Source organism: Lontra canadensis, unplaced genomic scaffold (assembly GCF_010015895.1).
Source record: "Lontra canadensis isolate GAN:19392208 unplaced genomic scaffold, GSC_riverotter_1.0 scaffold56, whole genome shotgun sequence".
In the NCBI taxonomy this organism is placed as follows: Eukaryota; Metazoa; Chordata; class Mammalia; order Carnivora; family Mustelidae; genus Lontra; species Lontra canadensis.
The window spans coordinates 13,186,971-13,208,603 of NW_022631050.1; the positions used below are offsets into that span (position 1 = coordinate 13,186,971).

Below are 21,633 nucleotides of genomic sequence, written 5' to 3' on the forward strand. Positions count from 1 at the left end.
ATCAAGATCAGGTGGATATTACTCAGAAGCCATTTGGGATTCAAAAATGAAAACCATAGTGATTGAAATCACAAAATAGCTGGCATTAATTCTAAGGTAGATGAATTTGAGTTTCTATCGTAAGTCATTTGAGAATTATCAGCTTCAAGATAGAGAAATAAAATGTATATGGTTAAGAGTTAAAATTTCCCAGAACTGAAGAAATGTTAATCTTTGGATTAAAAGTACATTCTGAATTTCTAACAAGATAAATTAAGACAGATTCACAACAAGATATATAGCTGGATGTGTAAAACATGAAACATAAAAAGGAAACTTTTTTTTACATATAGTTACCTACAAAGGAAAAATATTCAACTGACAGCAAATTTCTCACAGTCAACAACAGATGTCAGAAACCAATGGAATATAATTTTCAAAGTGCTGGGGAAAGTACAGGTCTCCCGGAATTGTAAATTTATCTGAACTATAATTAAAGAGTGAAAGTGAAAAGAAGGCATTTTCATGGACACCAAGACAAAATGAATTCACCACCTACAAACCCTCACACCCAAAACAAAGACTTCTTTCAGAAGAAAAATAAATTTCAGAGGGGCCAAACTGGATATGCACACAAAACCAAAAACTATATGCATAGAAATTATTTTAAAGATTGGTGAATTTAGGGGCACCTGGGTGGCTCAGTCACTAAGTGTCTGCCTTCAGCTGGGGTGGTGATCCCAACATCCTGGGATCTAGCCCCATGTTGGGCTCCCTACTCAGCACGGAGGCTGCACCTTCCCCTCTCCAGCTCCCCTGTGCTTGTGTTCCCTCTCTCGCTATCTCTCCTTGTCATAAAATCTTAATAAAATAAAATAAAATAAAGATTGGTGAATTTAACTATTAGCTATAGAAGAATAACAAATCATGCATATTATTTTCTTCTAAAGTGTCATTAATCAAATTGGCAAGAAGTATGGTGGTGTTTACTAGGCAAGGCAGCATCCTAAGGTCAACCAGCTTTGGGGAAGGAGGACATGAACACAAAATAAAATATTTAGCAGACTATATACTTACATATGCATGTTAGAAAAATAAGGGTAAATCACTAAAGATGTAGAATTATAACCTACATTTACAGACTAGCAGAAGAATAAAAATAGTATAGAAAAAAAAATGTCAAACCAAGGAATAAAAAAAGAATGTGGAAGCAAAAAAAAAAAAAAATACAAACTACAATGGTAAAAACAAATTCAGATGCATCAGCAATCTCATTAAATGCACATGAATTAAACTCCACTATTAAAACACAGATTTTTCAGAATGGATCTTAAAATTTTAGCTCTATGCTACCCAGCAGTCACTTCATCTTTTCCACTCTTTACTGTCTCCTGGTGAGGGGGAGAAATCAGATGTCATGAGGTAATTCATTCCTACTTTAAAAATGAATACAAACCAGGTGAATGACACTAGATAAATGATACCATTTGGACTCTAAGTAGCTTCTTTAAGACCAGTTGGGGCCCCAAACCACATGCCAACCCCCATTGGCCTATACTAGCTACAGCCTCCACTGGTATGGCTAACCACACTGTCTAACATGAAGTAGGAAACTGCTTTTAAAAAGAAAAATTCAAGCCTTAATATACACCAAAAACACCTCAATAATGCCTATGTTAAGAGCTGCTTTTACTCACCACAGGGCCCCTGGCTGCACTGGTGCTCTCCTGCTGAGGCATGCCACACAGTACTGCAGGAGTGATGGAACCTTGATGCTCTCTCCTCTTTCAGGTTTGCGTCCCCTAGTATCAGCCTTCTCTAGACTTATAACAAACTTTTCAGGCTTATGGCCATAGCTTAAAATCATTTAAAATTTAACAGAATAGAGATTCCAGAAATGGACCCTCAACTCTATGGTCAACTAATCTTTGACAAATCAGGAAAAAAAATCAAATGGAAAAAAGACAAGTCTCTTCAATAAGTACTGGGAAAATTGGACAACTACATGCATAAGAATGAAAATGGACCATTCTCTCACACCATACACAAGATAAACTCAAAATGCATGAAAAACCTCAATGTGAGACGGAATCCATCAAAATCCTAGAGGAGGACATAGGCATTACTCTTTGACATCTGCTACAGCAACTTCTTTCAAGACATGTCTCCAAAGGCAAGAGAAACAAAAGCAAAATGAACTTTTGGGACTTCATCAAGATAAAAAGCTTTTGTACAGCAAAAGAAATAGTCAACCAAACTAAGAGGCAACCCATGGAATAGGAGAAGATATTTGCAAATGACATTACAGATAAAGGGCTAGTATCCAAGACCTATAAAGAACTTATCAAACTCAACACAAAAAAATAAATAATCCAGTCAAGAAATGGGCAAAAGACACAAACAGACACTTCTCCAAGGAAGACATACAAATGGCTAACAGATACATAAAAAAATGTTCAACATCACTAGCCATCAGGGAACAATTCAAAACCACAATGAGATACCACCTTACACTAGTTAGAAGGGCAAAGATTAACAAGACAGGAAACAACAACTTGTTGGCAAGGATGTGGATAAAGGGGAACCCTCTTACACTGTTGGTAGGAATGTTAACTTGTGCAGTCACTACGGAAAACAGTATGGGGGTTCCTCAAGATGTTAAAAATAGAGCTTCCCTATGACCCTGCAATTGCACAAAGATACAGATGTAGTGAAAAGAAGGGGCACCTGTACCCCAATGTTCATAACAATAGCCAAACTGTGGAAGGAGCCAAGATGCCCTTTAACAGATCAATGGATAAAGAGGGTGTGGTACATATCTATACAACGGAATATTACTCAGCCATCAGAAAAGATGAATACCCACTATCTGCATTGATAGGGATGGAACTAGAGGGGATTATGCTAAGTGAAATAAGTCAAGCAGAGAAAGACAACCATCATATGGTTTCACTCATATGTAGAACATAAGGAATAGCACAGAGGGCCATAGGGGAAGGGATGGAAAACTGAAGGGGGAGAAATCAGAGAGGGAGATGAACCATGAGAGACTATGGACTCTGGGAAACAAACTGAGAGTTTTGGCGTGGGGAGGGGAATGGGGTAGCTGGGTGATGGGTATATGAGTATTAAGGAGGGTATGTGTTGTAATGAGTACTGGGGGTTATATGCAACTAATTAATCACCGAACACTACATCAAAAACTAATGATGCACTATGCAGTAGTTAACTAAACATAAACAACATTTAAAAATCAAATTAATCAATTAATTAATTAAAACACCAGCACTTCCTCCAATTAGTTCTATCCAGAAAGAGGGTGACTTTGAAAGTAAGAGTCCTAATGTCTAAGTCAGCCATGCCATACTTACAATCAAAGGAAAATTGTTCCCAGTCACCTCTGCCATAAGCAGGGAAAGATTATAATTCTTGGTATAAGGCAAGCTGATTTAGAGAAAGGGAAAACTGAATATCTGGGGACCCCAAACAGGTAACTCATCTGGTAATTATTGTCATTCTAAGGCATTAACTCCTTCACAAAAAAGCACCCACAGTAAAATTATCTAGTCAAGAATTTCTTAAAACCCCTCCTATGGGCTCAAGCCTCCTGTGTGTTAAGCCTAGTTCTGAGCAAGAATCATAAAAAATATACATCTCTGAACATGCTTCAGAGTAGGAAGTTCACCTATCTCATACTGAACACTCTGGCTCCTCTCAGGAACTTTGCGATTGCACCCAATAAGGGTGCCCCTCTCCAGCCCTCCCCACCCCCCAACACACACACACACACCTATACAATTGTTCTCTGCCTACAATATTGTTGTCAGACTTTCTGTGTTTTTCTTTTTCCCAAACCTTTGGAAATGAACTCTGGTCCAGAGGGCTGAACTCATTGTTTTTGTATAATTGCTAGTTTTAGCTCTTTACTTGGTAACTGATTAAATCCTTAAGTCAGTATTATCCTAAGATCATCCCCATATTTTAATTTGTATTACAGTCAAAACTTTTTTTTTTTAAGATGGGATGGGGAGGGAGACAAACCATAAGAGACACTTAATCTCACAAAACAAACTGAGGGTTGCGGGGTTGTGGGGGGACAGAGAGGGTGGCTGGGTTATGGACACTGGGGAGAGTATGTGCTATGTTGAGTGCTGTGAAGTGTGTAAACCTGGCGATTCACAGACTTGTACCCCTGGGGCTAATAATACATTATATATTAATAAAAAATAAAATAAAACTTTTTTAAAGATTTTTTTTATTTATCTATTTATTCGAAAGCAAGTGAGAGAGAGAGAGTGATTGAACATGGGGAGGAGGAGGGGCAGAGGGAGAAGCAGACTCCCTGCTGAGCAGGAAGCCCGGATATGGGATGTGAGGCTTGATCCCACAACTCTGAGATCATGACCTGAGCCGAAGGCAGACATTTAACCGACTGAGTCACCCAGGTGCCCCAAAACTTTTTTTTTGAAGCTTAACTAATTGGAATTATTCAAAACAACAATTTTTTTTTGTTTATTTAAATTCTTACTTTAAAATATAGACTCACAAGAAGTGGACATTAAGAACTGTGAGAATTATGGCACATTAAGAATGAAAGCTCAAAATCGAAATAAGTCAATCAGAGAAGACAATTATCATATGATCTCTCTGATAGGAAGAATTTGAGAGGCAGGATTGGGGGTTGTGAGGGGTATGGGGGGAAAATGAAACAAGATGGGATCAGGAGGGAGACAAACCATAAGAGACTCTTAATCTCACAAAACAAACTGAGGGCTGCTGTGGTGGGGGGATAGGGATAGGGTGGCTGGGTTATGGACACTAGGGAGGGTATGTGCTATGATGAGTGCTGTGAAATGTGTAAGCCTGACGATTCACAGACTTGTACCCCTGGGGCAAATAATACATTATATGTTAATTTTAAAAATTAAAAAAAAAAGAATGAGAGCTCATTTTTGTTTTAATCAAAAATGTATTTATCTGTATTATATTGAATAGAATGATTGAAAACAATGAGCATGTACACATCTAGTATATGAATGCAAATGCATATCTGAATATGAGGAATAAAACAGTAACTTAAAAATCCTAATATTAACGACAGATGTATCACTTAAAAGCAAGCAGAGTATAGTAGAGATTCATTTAGCTAAATATGAAGAGTTTAATAAAAGCTATTTAATATTTAATTTAGAATCTCATAGGCATAAGTGAACTTCCTGAATAACTATGCTATTTACTGAAATCATAGAAAGTAAGGGTGGAAATCTTCAGCCATGATTTTCAAGGATATCTCTTCGTGAACTACAAATAGGCAAATTCCCTTCTGAGAAAACAGAAATTATATAAATACATGAGATTCAGTGGAGCCATACTCTCCCAATGCATAAATTACTATCTTGAGAGTCAGACAGGCATCAGACAAGAGTTAACTATTTTAAAATATCAGTGCTCATGATGCAACCACTGCTGCTATCTAATTTTGTCAGTTTAGGGTTGAGGAGAGCTATTAAACAAAATGGTATCCAACACGCTCTGTTATAGGTGACCAGAAGTTAAGTCAAAGAGGGGAGGTAACTTGCCCAAAGAAAAACAGTAACTGAAATGTAAATAAAACTCAAATATCCAGCCCCTAACTCAGAGCTCATTCCATAAATTCACCTTGTCTTTGAAGTGACCGGTTATGACAGGAATCTGTTGTATTAGTGCTGAACAGATTTATTAAATACAAAACAGAAGCACAACCTATTCTGAGAAATTTTTCTCCCCAACAAGACAGAGAAGACTCCCAGACAAACTGAAGAATTTAACTTCCTAAACCATCCTCTATGCTTAAAGGAGAAGTAACAGGAGAAAAGAAAAACGTCTTACCCCTTGAATTAAACAGAAAGGTAAAATTCAAAAGATTGACATACCCTCTAAAAGTAGAAGCCAGACGAAAAGAATTTATATTGTATAGCAAGTAACTAACTCTTTCTCAGGAGGGATGATCCTTCACATCGTAAACTGTAAAAATCTTAATGAACTCCTGACATGTTGGGTCAGAAAATCAAGAATGACTTCAGCTTCTACTTTTCTTCCCTAAAATAATCGTTACTTCACTAGCTCTCCATGCCAGGTTATGGGTGCCCACAAGCACACGCGCACACACACATACATGCATGCTTTACAAAGTACTTACTGAGCTGTAGAGATAGCCTTCACCATTCATGGCCACATAGAGGCTGGCCTTCACCCCTTGGATAGCCACCACACGCAGGCCCACAGGAATTAGATTGAAGAGGGCTGGAGAGGAAAAAAGAAGACAGGAAAAATAGTGACCTTTTGAATAAATCATCCTGCTTCTTAAGATGACTCTTTTGAGAATTAAAAACAATGCATTAAAATTAGTAGGGAGAGAGAGGGAGACTGAAATGAAAACTGGCTTCTTGTCTCTGCATCACCTTTAATCACCCATGTGACCCCAGGTAAATCACATAAACTCCTCTGTAGCAAACGGGTTACATTCCATTATAATGTCTCAATGGGCCCTACAGTTTTATTTCTCAAAACTAGCACATACCAAACAGTGTAATATGATTTTTTCAAACAAACGAATAATTTTGAACCAAAACATTTTCAACAGTAGAAAATGTAACTGCAGACATAAGTAATTAGAAAATATGATCTTTATAACTTATCCCACGGTGTCTTGCTTTCAGATTTTTCTCCATAGTCCTAAGCATTGTCTTGAATAAAGAAGATATAAAAATCACTGGTTCATTCTTAGCTACATTGGTGGAATGAGAGCTTTTCTTTTTATAGTTCAATTCCTTTACATGTAAAAGTAGATATATAAAAAGATGGACCAGTAATTGATAGCTTAAGCTCTAATGAACATATTTTATACCTCAGAATATGTATACACACATATGTATATAAATGTGCATAAAACCACTAAAACCATTAAAAATTAACCTGTTAAATTTAACTCAATAAGATGAAATGGAAACCTGCTTGTAGTCTTTAAGTATTTGGGTTGTCCATCCCTGAAAATATTCAACAGTCTACATGTCTACTTGGAGAAGGTACTCAAGCACCAAAAAGAGAAACAAGAAGATAATCTATTTTTCTTCCAATGATGTATTTTTTTAATGAATTCTATCTCCCTAGCACTACTCCAGTTGCTACTGTTGCAATTATAAAATGAGCATAAGCATAAAACATTGCCCCTTCCATGAAAGAATTCATATTACATGAGGGAAGAAAGTAATCCTTTAGGCTCTACAGAAGACAGCACAGCTACGGACAAAATACCTCACAGCCGCATGCATAAGAGCATATAACTGCATATGGTTTAGTTGGAAGTCTTTATCCCTCTTTTTTGCTGATACAATGTCCATCAGTTCTGGTCATCTTCTTAGTTTTGAGTGTAAAATGTATGAAAATCCACCCAAGCGCTACCTGGAATGCTTGTTTATTTTTGGCTTCTCTCAACTTGGGATGGTAAGCTAAACAACACACACACACACACACACACACACACACACACACACAGAGTATTTGGCTTTCAGTCAAATGGTCATCCGATAGCTTTAAAGAATCAAGCCTGTGACCACAGGTTTACTACAGCAGATTTTAATTCCTAGATGTGCTTGACACTGGACCAGTCTCTTTGCCTCTTTGAACCTGTTTCCTCATTTGTCATGAAAGTTGAGAGTAGATCTTAGGAGATGCTCAAGAATTATTGGCTCAATTTGAATCTGAACTGGTTTTGTCGTTCCTATATTCTTACCACTGTCCTTGTGCTACTGAAATAACTTAAGAAGTACAAGACCTTAAAGTCTAGTTGGGGAGAGAAATCTAAGACATATGGAATAATCTGATACAGTGTATAATTTATTTCTATAATTAAATATAATATATGCATTCTATATATATTCTCTGTGTTACAGAAGTTCAGGAAAATGGAAGATCTGTGTGGCCTGAAATATTCAGGAAATGTCTCCCATGGAAGATGGGACCCAGGTTGACACTTAGAGAAAGGGCAGAATTTGGGTAAGCCACACACAGAAACACATTTTGGTGGGACAGGACTTTAGGTGGTTCTGGAGGATAATGGATGTGTACAGAAAGAGACTGGTAATTGCATTTGATTCATACTAGGCAGAAATGAGAATGAACACTATGCAGATAAAGTAGGGATAAATATCTGAATGTCTGTCACTCTAATCTTAGAGATCTAAACTCTGCCAAATGGAAAACAAGATATGTGACGCATAAAGATTAGAGCAGCAACAGATTACAAAAAAAAAAAAAAAAAGTGAGATTTGCAGATGACATAGTTTCTAAACTCACCACTCAGAAGCTACCTGGCTGGGAGCCATTCATTTAACCTCTGCTTTAATTTTCCTATCTGTAAAATGAACATAATAATCCTCACTGCATCGTGTTTACAGAAGAACCAAATGCACTACCATATGCTTGAAAGTGTTTCATAAACAGAAGGGTGTTCTCTGGATATTAGAGCTCTTTGTCATTAATCTATTATTCTTTTGCTTCTCAAATAAGGTTACCATAAGGTCTGATCTAACAAGTGGCATTGTCTCACTAATACCTATTACATTTATATTCAGAAGATTGCTTAAGACTTTTAAAAAAAATACCGTATTTCTGTGCAACACTTAATTTTCAAAGTGCTGATCAATTCCTCATTGTATTTGACCCTCAACCACCAACACCACATAACATTTAAGACAGAATGATTATCCTAATTTTTAGAAGGACAAACAGATTCAGAGAGGTAATTCAAATGAAACTGCACCTGAATAAAGGTTTCTGGCTCTCTCATGTGGTTATTTGCCTAAAATATTGTGTGTCCTCCTTCTTCCTTCTTAAGTTTAATTTCCCCTGATACCCATTCTTGTCTTTTCACAAAGTAGGAATACTTAGCTACATTTCTCTACATATCACACAGCTGGCTGTGGTTATGGACTCAGTAATGGCCAATGAGATGTTGTTAGAAAAGTCTCTGTACATTTGAAGACTCTTTCCTTAAAGATAGCTTCTAGGTTTCCTTTACCCTCTTCTCATCCCTCTGCCTTTTTGCTGTTTGGACTGGCATGAGGGGCGGGGGGATGGAGGCTGGATAGTCTGAGACCATGAAAACAAGGGCTACCCCCAAGGGAGTAGTGGCAGGTGAGCTGGAAGGAGTTGGGTCTCTGAGGATGTTGTGGGGCAATGGCACCAGGCCAGCCTTCAATTACCTAGGTCTGGTTTTTATGTGAGAAAAATAAGGCCTTGTTATTTTAGTCTGTGTAATGCAGAGCCAACCTTAATCCCCACTGATAGAGACTGCTAAAGAAAGCAGAGCTAATATGCAAGGTACCGACTAAATGTAAGGTGCTTTTACATGGTAAATAAATGCAACTACTAGAAAGTATCAAATTCAATGACAATTCTTATGAGAAAGAACAATGAAATCCAAAATTGTGCAAATCGTCTTTCCAACCTAATTTCCCAGGACAAATGCTAAGAACACTGGTCCATTTAGCTGAAACAGTCATAACAAGGCAACTCCAAAGCTGTTCATACCTGAGGAGAGTGTGAAAATTACTAAAGCCAGGCAGGGACAAAGGGAAGAAGCTGTGAAAGTCATACATGAACCAGAAAGTGATAATGGCTTTTAGATGGTATGCTTTGGGAGACTTAGCAAGTCCACTAAAAAAAAAATAATAATAAAATCAGTAAACATTTTGGAATGAAACTTTTTCATGGTAAAAGTTAAAAACTACTCTCTCTGCATCTGCCTCCTAAGATCATTAAAAGTGGCAAGTGATGTACCCTTATCTATTATTTATCCTCATTATAGCACACGGGTTCTAGCTCACAGAAGTCCTTTGCTGTGCACAAGAATTCCTCCCATGTCTCCAGTCTTCCCCTCCACCCTCAAAGCCTCAGGCCTTACTCATAGTAATAAGTGGGCCACTCTGTTATTCAAGCCCCTTACATCTCATCATGCCATTTCCCTGCTTACAACCTCTAGGCACTACACAAAGTCTCCACCCTGACCCTCAGCACCCTTTGCAATCTGGCTTCAAATAGCGTTTGGAAGCTGATCATCTGCTACTCACTCCAGTCACCATAAGCAGCTTTATAGAATGTCCCCATTTCCTAACTTCCCCTTGATCTTTAATGAGGCTAAAGTTTCTTTTCTTTTGTTCTCTCTTTTTGAAAAAGCTGTCTTCACTATTCAACCACACAATGAGTTTTACCCAAACCCTTATGAGATGGCTTTTCCTTTTCCATCATTGTGTAATTCATCAGTATATCTCTGTAATAGCATTTGGGACATGGTATTATAGTCATTTATTTACACATCTATCTCCATCCATAAAATGAAAACTTCTGAGGGTATCTCTGTAATTTCTACCCCAGTTATATGTACATATCTTACATTTAATAAATGTTATAAATATTACTGATCATAAGAGTCATGAAAAGACACATTACCAGAATCTGTGGTTTTCTTATTGGAATAAAGTACTTTTTTTTTAAGACAAAAGGAAGTTAAAAACTTAAAACATCTCAGCCTGATAGTAGAAGTTATATACACATATTTCTGCTATATGATACTATTCTTTCTCATATATTTATTTACTGCTTCTAGTAATTTAATCACCCTCTTCCTACTTTTAACCCCATATTTTTGCTTACTACATCCTTTCTCTCTGACTGGAATGCTCTTCTCCCCATATCTTCATACTGAAATCACTGTCATGCTTGAAATGACACACCAAATACCAAGGGCTTTCTCTCACTCCTAAACTGTCCTTGTCCTGAATCTAGACTAGACTATTTTCACAATTTATAATTTTCTTCATTTAAAAAAAAAATGTTTCTGTACTAACCACAACTAGATTGTAAGCTCTCCAAGCAAATAATCACATCTAAACCACACTTGTATAAAATGGAGAAAAGGAGAGAGTGGAAGAGGAAGAAAAAAAAAAAAAGGACAGAGAGACAGAAACAGAAAGGGAAAGCTTAAGAGAATAAACAGAGTCGTATATATTTTATTTACATTCAGTATCATAGTAAACATTTGCTGAAGACTACCATTATATGCCAAAGAGAGTCCAAGCATCAAATCTGATATTTGGGTATTTTTTTCAATCTTGTCCTTTCCAAAAGGAATATCTCATTCTAAACCTTTATGTAAATCTAACTCTTATATTTTGAAAAGTAAAATAATGGAGTTGGTATTCTTGGGATCCATACAAAATTCAATCACCAAACCACACCAAAAAAATGGTATGAAGAGAGCAATGAGGGGAAAGGATACTTTCTTCAGCAAATGGTGCTGGATACTGACATCCAAAAGAATGAAATTAGACCCCTATTTCATACTATATACAAAAATAACCCAAAATAGATTAAAAATCCAAACATAAAACCTGAAACTATAAAACTCCCAAGAGAAAACAGAGGGGAAAAATTTGTTGACATTGGTCTTGGCAGTGATTTCTGGCATATAACACTGGAAGTGTAGGCAACAAAAGCAAAACAAGACAAGTGGGACTATAGCAAACTTAAAAACTTCTGCAAAACAAAAGAAACAATCAACTGAATTAAAAGGTAACCTGCAAAATGGGGAAAAAAGATCTGTAAACTGTGTAACTGATAAGGTGTTAATATCTTAAATACATAACTAACTTCTACAACTCAAGAGCAAAACCCCAAATAACCCACTTAGAAAATGGGCAAAAGACTTGAACAGACACATCTCCAAAGACAATATACAAATGACCACTAAGTATATGAAAAATGTTTTTTAACATCATTAATCACGAGGGAATGCAAATTAAAACCACGATGAGATAGCACCTCAAACCTGCCCAAATGGCCATAAATAAATAAATATTGTTGACAAGGATGTGGGGAACTTGGGAACTCTGTGCACTACTGATGGGAATGTACAGTGGTGCAACCAATATAGAAAATAGTATGGAGGTTCCTCAAAATTTAAATACAGAGCCACCATATGATCTAGCAATCCCACCCCTTGGATATATGGAAAAAGTTGAAATCAGGATCTCAAGAACATACATGCCCTCCTATGTTCATTGCAGCATTATTCACAATAGTCAAGATACGCAAACAATTTAAGTGTCCATGGATGGATAAGTAAAGAAAGACAATGTGACACATATATATAATGGAATATTATTCATCACTTTAAAAGAAGAAAATCTTGGCATATGCAATAACATGGATGAATCAGGAGAACATTGTGCTAAGTGAAATAAGCTAGTCCTAGAATTACTCCACTGCATTATTCCATTTACATGATGTATCTAAAATAATTAAACTCATGAGAGCAGAGAGTAGAATGGTGGTTGCCAAGAGCTAGAGGGATGGGCAAATGGGTAGCTGTTATTCAAAGGATGTAAAGTTTCAGTTATACAAGATGTGTAAATTCTAGTGATCCGCTATACAACATGGTGCCTACAGTTAACAACACTAAATTGCGCACTTAAAAAAATGTCAAGTCAGTAGATCTCTAGTTAAGTGTTTCACGGGAAAAAATAAAAAAAGGAAAAGCAAAGGGGCACAAAGAAAATTTTGGAATTGATGGGTATATTTATTACGTTGATTATAGGGATGGTTTCATGAGTCTATGCATATAGCAAAACACAATAAATGGTATACATCAAATATGTACAAGGTTTTTTTTCTTTTGTATGTCAAATATACCTCAAGAGAGCAGTGTGTTTTTTTTTTAACTAATGAAAGAAAATTATTTTTTAAAAAATCTGGTAGATGAATTGCATTGATACACTCAGTTCTCTACTTCTCCTTCTATTTATATGTTTCACCATATAAACCTGCAACGTTCTAGAAGGATATTCTACTTTTTCCCTTGACATGGGGCTCAACCATGTGACTTGCTCTGGCCAACAGGATGTTACCAAATGCAAGCTGAGTCTGAAAGAGAGCTCATTTATTCCCACTTGTTCATTTTTCCTCTGCCACTGCATTAAGAAGAATGTGCATAGACTAACCCACTGGTGCCAGGAAACGGATGTAAGACACTTAGAGCATGATAAAGTGGCTTCAGTAATCCAGCCAAGGCAAGTCTAGATTAAGAGACAGATAGCTGGCCCCCAGATATGTAATCAAGACAAGATCAACAGAGCTACCTGGCCGACCACTCCAGTCACATGAGACATAAACACTGTTATTGCATGCAGTGGAGACTATGGGATCACTGGGTACACAGCATTATTGTAATAATGTATAAATTACTAGCAATTTATTTACTGGGGGAAGTACGTGATGGATTTGAAATGTCCTGATACCACACAACCAAAAATTCTGATATTTGTTAACAATCCTCAACATGTACATGATATTACCAATCATGAACTATGAAGCTAAAATAAACTTTTTAAAATAAAAATAAAATTATAAAAGATAATTTTTGATTAACTGTATTACAGGAAAGACAATCATTTTTTCAGGAAATAATTACAAGATTGTTTCCATATGAAAAGATGTTCAAAGATTATACATACAAATAATGGAAAACAAATGTATAGACTAGCATCCATCAAGTAATTAAAATATTTTATTTCCCTAGATTTTATCATTTTTGTAATAGCTTTCAGCTTTTTAAAATTCAACCTTTTGTGTTTTATTTTCCCATCTTACTCACTTTTGTACCTAATTTTCATTTCATCATGCTCTATTTGTTTTTTATGAGGGAAATTGTGTAAGTTTCAGGACCAACAAAATTTCAGTCAGTCTCAGATTGAAATTTAAGTGGCAGGAGAGAATGAAAGAAAAGTAACACATGAGGTAGGAAAAACAAAAAAGATTATATTCATGGAATGCCTGCTTTTTTTCAGGCATCATGGAAAGCATTCGGACATGTAAAATGTCACTTTTAAAATAAGTATCTCACTACTTGGCTTTATTTCAGGGTATAAAAATTCCTAACTTCTTTTTTGGGTACCAAGTGAACAAAGAAGGGAATGAAAATTGTCATCCTAAAATTGAGGGAATGATTCCATAGCCTTAGCCATTTGAACTTTCATATGTTATCTTATAAGTATTTCTGTAATGTCTCTGATTTAAAAAATTGGTATTCTTTCCATAAATATCTATTGAGCAGTTAGTATATGCCACATGTCATGCTTAGAATGGGGAAATAGTGATGTAGCCAACAGATGTAGTCCATGGGGGATAAACCTTCATCTGTAATCCTTCCTGTGGTTCCTACTATTCTGTGGGCAACTCAAAGGCCCTGGAAACTGTTAGTATTATCCTCATTGCCTAGCATATGGCATCCACATCTCACAAGCCGCTATTCAATATTTGCCAAATAAATAAATGAATTAGCAGCGGTTTCTCTTTAAGCTTGCTTATGCGTAGATTTCTTGGTCATATTTCCAGCCTGCAAGAAAATTAAGCAGGCAAGAAATTAAGCATGCAAGAAAAAACTGACAATATTTACCATATGTAGAATATATTTAAATATGGAATCTAAAGGGAAAGCCAGAAAATTTACATGACACGAAGTTTGAGAGGATGAAAGCCTAGAATACATGAGGCTGGTGTGTGTGTGAATGGTGAAGCAGGTTTTAGAAGGAATGATGAAGAAAGGAAGAGTTTGAGAAAATCTGCTACAGTAAAGATATTAGACCTCTTATGAAATTATACTGGACCTGAAAAATGTACCTTGTAAAAATGCTGTGTTCTTATCCAACTTAATTTCTATCTGACTGTTACACACAAAAATTACTGTGACAAAAAAGGTAGCAATCTATCCAAAACACATCAGAAAACATGTGCAGTGACAACCAGTGAAGGCGCAAAGGAGGATAAGAAGAGGAAGAGAGGAAAAGAAAGAGAAAGGAGGGAGAAAAAAATCTCATTATGAATTCTTCTTTAACAATAGGTAAATCTAGTATCTTCCCAAGCAAGTTGTAAAGATGGGACTCTTTATTGCTTCTAATAGTGAACAGATATAAAAGACCATAGCCATGTTTTCAAATTCTGGGTTGAACCTTCAGAATGGGCAATGGAAAACATGCATCTTGTGATCCACTAAAAATCCAAGTTAAATTTATAGTGGAAGATACTGAGAGAGAATAGAGATATTTGTTTATAATGTGTATGCTCAATATCCCACTGTCTTCAAAATCACCATTTCCTGCACATCAAAATGTTCTCAATAAAGATACTTCATGAGAGTGTGATTAATTTCGTATCCTACAAAAATCTGAACCTAAAATTTAGTTGGTATAAAGTTATTTTTCCATATAATTCTATAGTCTCCTATAATGACATTTGTAATTATAGTATTTATGGTAATATTTGTAAGTCATTCAGCTGGTTTTCTTTAGTCATAAAAATACTATTTGTGGACTTTATTTATCATTTACTAAGGTCAGTTCTTCCCCCTCTTCACTTTCAATAGGAAAATGATCTATAGAGTAGTCAACAAACTAGGAGATAGATAGTCTGGACTCTTAACTCCTCCAACACCAAAGTGGTCATATAAATTATGATACAATGGAATATCCATTCAGGAAAGTTAACTGCTGCCTCATCCTAATTCCACAGCATTACACAACACTTACCACTGCTTTTTCATATTTATATGTTTGCCTAAATCTCCCAGAAAACAAATTTTTCAAGAATGTGACATACCCTTTTTTCATCCAAGGTACATTGCACAGTAGAAGCCTAAATAATTGTGGTCATTGAATTTAACTCTCTAAAATAGCTTTCCTTCCAGAATTTAAGGGAAAGATATGACAGTCCCTACTTCAGCTTTTAAGGAAACAAGGCTAAGATGAGGACTGAATTTGGAGGACATAGCTCTCACTCATGAGCCATAGTTCTAACATTTAACAGCTTTGTGACCTTGGTGACTGGGAGTAATGTAACCACATTGAGCCTTCGTGTCCACTCTGAATGCTTCACCGACTTGTTACGAAGCTCAGTTAAGATACCATTTTTTAAATATTTGTTAAACCATAAAAGTGAGGTACAAAATACCACTACTGATATGGCTAGAGCTTTCTCAGTGGGGGCGGGGCGTGAGGGACACTTGGGTCATCATCTCATTAAGTTTCTTAAGATGTTATGGCAGGAAAAAAAAGCAACATACTCCATCTTATATATTTAAGATTCAGTGAGCAAAAACAACTATGGATTTAAAATAAAACAATGAAAACAACGTAAAAATCAACATACTTTAGGCCACAGTGATTCAGTGCTTTTAGTATGATGCTTTATTTTATAAACAATTGGTCAAATAACCCAACTTTCTGATTTATTTTCTCCACTGAATTCACTGACTTACGGAATTGATGAGTGGTTTGGCGCTTAGAGACTAAAAATTTATCTTCTAAACATTGGCCAATAGCAAACATTTTAAATTTTCAACATACTGAAAATGAGCAACATGATGATCCCTGTCTTAGACAAATGCTAGTAGAAATGTTGCCTTGACTCTGGCAGAAGTCCTGCCTCTGGCTTTTAAACCTGATATTATCATCGAACCTTTCCTGTATTACTTCATAGATGTTCAAAAACTTGCATAATTAATAAGTCAATTTAATGTGATTTTCTTTTTTTTTTCCTAAGGATGGAAAAATGAAGCATGTCACTATCGATAATGAAAGCAAATGCCTGTCATCACTCATTCTCTGCAGGCAATTTTTCTTACACATCAGACTTGTCTTATGGTCCCCATGAAGAACTCTGAACAACACAGGTGTCATTCCAGATCAAAGGGCAGAAACATCCTCCAAGAAATCTTTCATGTTTCAAAGGATTTAGATTTACATCTTCCACAAATCTTCCATCAAACACTACATTGCCAAAATTGATAACAGTGCCCCGTCAAGTTTATTCATTAATTCATCACATATATTCCAGACACTGTGTTAGGCACTTGTAATACATTGATGTAAAAGACAGACTTAGTACCTGCAATCATAGTGGTTTAAGTCTATAAAATAGGAAAAAAATAACTCCATGTGTGAACTCTGCAACCGCCATTACAGATGAGGGCACTGAATCTCAAAGATGTGGTTTTCCCAAGGTCACAAAGTCAGCCAATAAAGGACCAGGATGTAAACCTAGGTTCTGGTGGCTGGAAAGCTATAAAATATTGTTGCTCTTAAGAGATAAGAGAGAATTTCTAGTAACTATAATCTAAGTAGTTGTAAAGAAAGTAAGAAAAAAAATGGAACTAAAACAAATATATTTGGAAGACTTAAATGGAATTTGTCAGCCAAGCAGAAATTCCCCGCTCAGAAAGTACAAAACCTTTATCCTCTTGTTAAAATTACAGGCAGACAACAAAAGCTAACTTGCTTGAGATGGTTTCAATATGCACAACCAAAGTTTTGCACTTCATTATCATTAATTACCAAAACAAGAAAGCACTTTTGAAAATTTATGCACACAACACTGATGAGCAATTGTATTTAAATAGTGGGAAGTCAGTGAAAAAGCCACAAGGAAACATTGACAGTTCCACTCAAGTTATACTGACATTGACACTCAAATGTTATATTTACTGATCATGATTAATACACACACACATACATATACACACACATATATATATACATAGACACTATATAATATTTATTAGTAAAATAGGTAAATAAAATTATATTTCTGCTTCATTCCAAAAATATTAAGTAGATCTATAGAAATAAATGTGGTACTTTTTTTTTTAAGATTTTATTTATTTATTTGACAGACAGAGATCACAAGTAGGCAGAGAGGCAGGCAGAGAGAGAGGAGGAAGCAGGCTCCCTGCTGAGCAGAGAGCCTGTTGCAGGGCTCGATCCCAGGACCCTGGGATCATGACCCAAGCTGAAGGCAGAGGCTTAACCCACTGAGCCACCCAGGCACCCCTGTGGTAAGTTTTTTTTTCTTTGTTTGTTTGTTTTTTTAAGAAATGGAGGAGGGAAAAAGAATTTGAAAAATAAGAGGATCAGTATTCTCTACCTTAAAATTTATTTCGGCTCACTTCTCCTCTTGTCCCTATGTACAAAATTCTTCCAAAATACATTTCACCCATCATTCGATTGCAGTTGCTCAGTAACATTCATTGGTTCCCTATGTCCTAAAATATAAAGTATAGACCTCTCTAGGTATCAGTTAAGCACTCTGAAATATCGTCCTGTGATAGCTCCATGTAATTTCTTTACTAGACCCACTGGCGAGTTAATTTGTCCCCAACATGGAAGGAGCTTTCTCCACTTGGTAATTCTGTGCCTCTTTATGTGAAATGCAGTTCTCCTGATCTTACCTTACATATTTTGTTTCTATTCTTCAAGGTTCAGTTTAAAGTCCACTTTCTCTGAGCACCATGGCTTTTGGGGATCTCCTCCATCTCTGAAATCTAGTGATTTTTTTTCTAATCACTTGGCAGTACCAGTACTACCTGGCATTATTAACTTTTATTTTACATAAAGGTTCAACCTCAACTTCATCTACTATTCTAGGAGGAGCTAGAAAGCAGGAATTGTATGGGAATCATCTCTATAATTTAGTAACTAGAACACACTTCTGCCTCACTATATCTCGGTGTTAATGAAAACGAAGCACGCATATGGCAGGCATGTGTGGAACTCCAATCATTTCGTCGTAGCTGCCCAAAAGTAGGTCTTAAAAAGACATTTGAGGCTAGGCCACAATGACTGTTGTAAAACCTTAATGATGTCTAAACAAAACAAAACAAAAGCAAAAGCAAAGGAATTTAGTGATGTCTGCCGTGGACCCACGAGGGGCCCTTTACTTGTCGTCTCCAGCTTTTTTTTTTTTTTAACAATACAATATCAAGGAACATTCCATAAAAGGACAGCAATGATTTGCAGTGTACGTTAAAATAATAGGGGCGCCTGGGTGGCTCAGTGGGTTAAAGCCTCTGCCTTCACTCAGGTCATGATCTCAGGGTCCTGGGATGGAGCCCTGGCATCAGGCTCTCTGCTCAGCAAAGAGCCTGCTTCCCCCTCTCTCTCCGCCTACCTCTCTGCCTACTTGTGATCTCTCTCTGTCAAATAAATAAATAAAATCTTTAAGAAAAAAATAAAATAAATTAATATTTTATTGCATAACACTGTCTCAAAGTTTTTGCTGCATATTACAACCTTCTGGGAGTTTTGTTTGTTTTTAAATTCTGATACCTTGGCCACACCCACACCAACTAAATAAAAACCTCCAAGATGGAATCTAGGCATCAATATTTTTTTAATTCCTTTAATTTTTTTAATTTAATATATTTTTTTTAATGATTCCAATGGGCAGCATTGCTAAAAAGCCCTATTCAATAGGTCTGGGGGTAGTTCTAACCAGCAGCCAGATGACGCTGTTGCTTATGGAACCTTACCAGTGGGTAGACTAAAGCTTGTTTTGGGCAGTATCAGCATCTCCTGCAGCTTATAGGAATGGTAGGATCTCTAGTTCCATCCAAGACCTACTAAAACACAATTTGCATTTTCACAAGATTCCCAAATGATTACTATGCACTTAAAGTTCAAGAAGCACTGTTCTAGAGTAGTGATTCTCAAAGTGTGGTCTCATGAACTTTTAGAAATACCAACATTTCAGTCCTTCTTCCAGACCTACTAAATCAGAAATTCTGGAGTAAGGGCCCCACAACCAGTAGTTTAACAAGACCTCCAGGTGATGCCCACTACAGTAGAAGAAGCAACATTCTAGAAGTCACTGTTTTTATACGTGACTGCACTTCAGAATCCTCTCTGGTATTTTAAAATACTGATGCATTGGTTCTATCCTCAGAGATTCTGATTTTATTGATCTGGGCATCAGATTTTTTAATGTCACCCTGGTGATTCTAATGTTCAAAAATTTGGGAGCCATTGTTCCAGAAGACTTTGACATCAGTGGGAAATAGACAATCCTCCCTTGCATCTTGATAGGACTTGTCCTGCTGAGATCACCAACAGACTCAAAGGACTAAGAGGAGACCATGTGTAACTGTATTCATTCCTACCCACTTTGAGGGTAGTGTAGTAGGGTTGACTCTTACCAGATGCAACTTCAATCAAATTCCCTTAAAGATGAGAAGGCTGAGCCGAGGGCCCAGGAGAATGTTTAAACTGCATCTGAGGCACCAAGAAGGCCTATTAACAATTCTCCATGGCTCTGCTCAGTCCTACACTTTCCCGGAAATTATTCTTGTTCACATTTTAAGCAGCATAAATTTCTCCTCTTCAGACTTTCCAAAGCAGTCTCTTCCATGAGGGTAAGTTTGATATTATATACTTTAAGTCTTTACATATAATTCCCATTTTACAGATGAGAAACTAAGGTTTGAAAGTGCTGAGCAAATTGACCAAATGTATACAGCTGATAAATGGAGAAATGCCTGTTAATTTCCGTAACTATCTGTCTCTGAAAGTGTATGGGATATTCACAACACCACACTGCTTCCTCGAGGATCATAAATGATCCCCGCTACATACTAAAGTAACAATAAAATGATGTTTTCTGCCAATATCTAAGTAAGAGGAAGCAAAAAGAAGTTCCCTTTAGGATATTTTTAAAAATTCAAATAAAATACTATGGAGTGGGCTTAGTAATGCTGAACAGACATATTTTGACATGGGAATGTGCTCCACACTCTGTCTCAGTGTCAGGAAAAGCAGATGTACTAAGTGCAACCTCACTAGATCTTGGCGGGATGCCTGCTCAGTACCACTCTATCTAGGCTACTGAATAATACATGGAAATATATACACACACACAAAAACACACATCCTACACACCTCCAATTTCCCAAGTCAGATACACGAAACAGGACACCAGATTAAGAATGTTAAAATTATTGTATAATCGTTTGCTATTTCTAAAAAATACTATTACTAAAACATATCTTACTTTATAATGTAAATGCATCAAATATATTGAAGAAAAATCCTCTCAAGTTCAGTGTTTATACCGTCTTAAAGTAAACCACCATAATATTTTACAAGTAAATCATAGTTTCTTCTTAATACTTTTAAAAAGTGTTGTGTGAAAATGTAGTGGTATGATTTAAGGAAATGTTTCTTATGCACTGGGAAATATTAACCAGGAAAGGGAAATTCAGTGGAGAGTGGGGAAAGACACTAACTCTGGAACTAAATTCACTGTGTACAAATCCTGGGTCTACCATTATTTAAATTCCATGTGTGACCATGGGCTAATTATTTAAATCCCCTATGCCTTGGTTTACTCATCTTCAAAGTGGGCATGACTACAGTACCTGTTTTATAGAACTGTTATGATACTTAAATGAGTAAGATTTATAAAACTACTCAGTGAACATTAGTTATTATTATATGATAACAGCAAACTCACATTTTTTTCTAAATCCCTTAGGGAAAATATATAATTCTTCTTTTATAGTTCATTGTAGTATGCCCTGGAAAATATCCATCCGCATGAGAATGAATTTATGATTTATTCCTTAATAAACTCGTGGCTATAAACTGGATACCTAATCAAACCAGAGACATATAAGAAATCCCCCTGCCATTAATTACCATCTCTATTAAGTTTGAGAATGTAGGAACCCTGTTTAATTTCTGAAGCAATAATTTGTATTGAAGAATGAGCACAGGAGGGAGATATAATGGAACT

The 21,633-nt window shown here is 36.3% G+C and overlaps 1 protein-coding gene across 1 annotated transcript in view; it reads right to left on the reverse strand.

Annotated features, from left to right (window-relative positions):
• FGF12 (fibroblast growth factor 12) overlaps positions 1 to 21,633 on the reverse strand; it is a 262,514-nt gene that overhangs the window by 180,989 nt on the left and 59,892 nt on the right. The window contains exon 3 of the mRNA XM_032875651.1: positions 6,158 to 6,261. Coding sequence (XP_032731542.1) covers positions 6,158 to 6,261 — 104 coding nt within the window. The remainder of the gene's footprint in view (positions 1 to 6,157; positions 6,262 to 21,633) is intronic.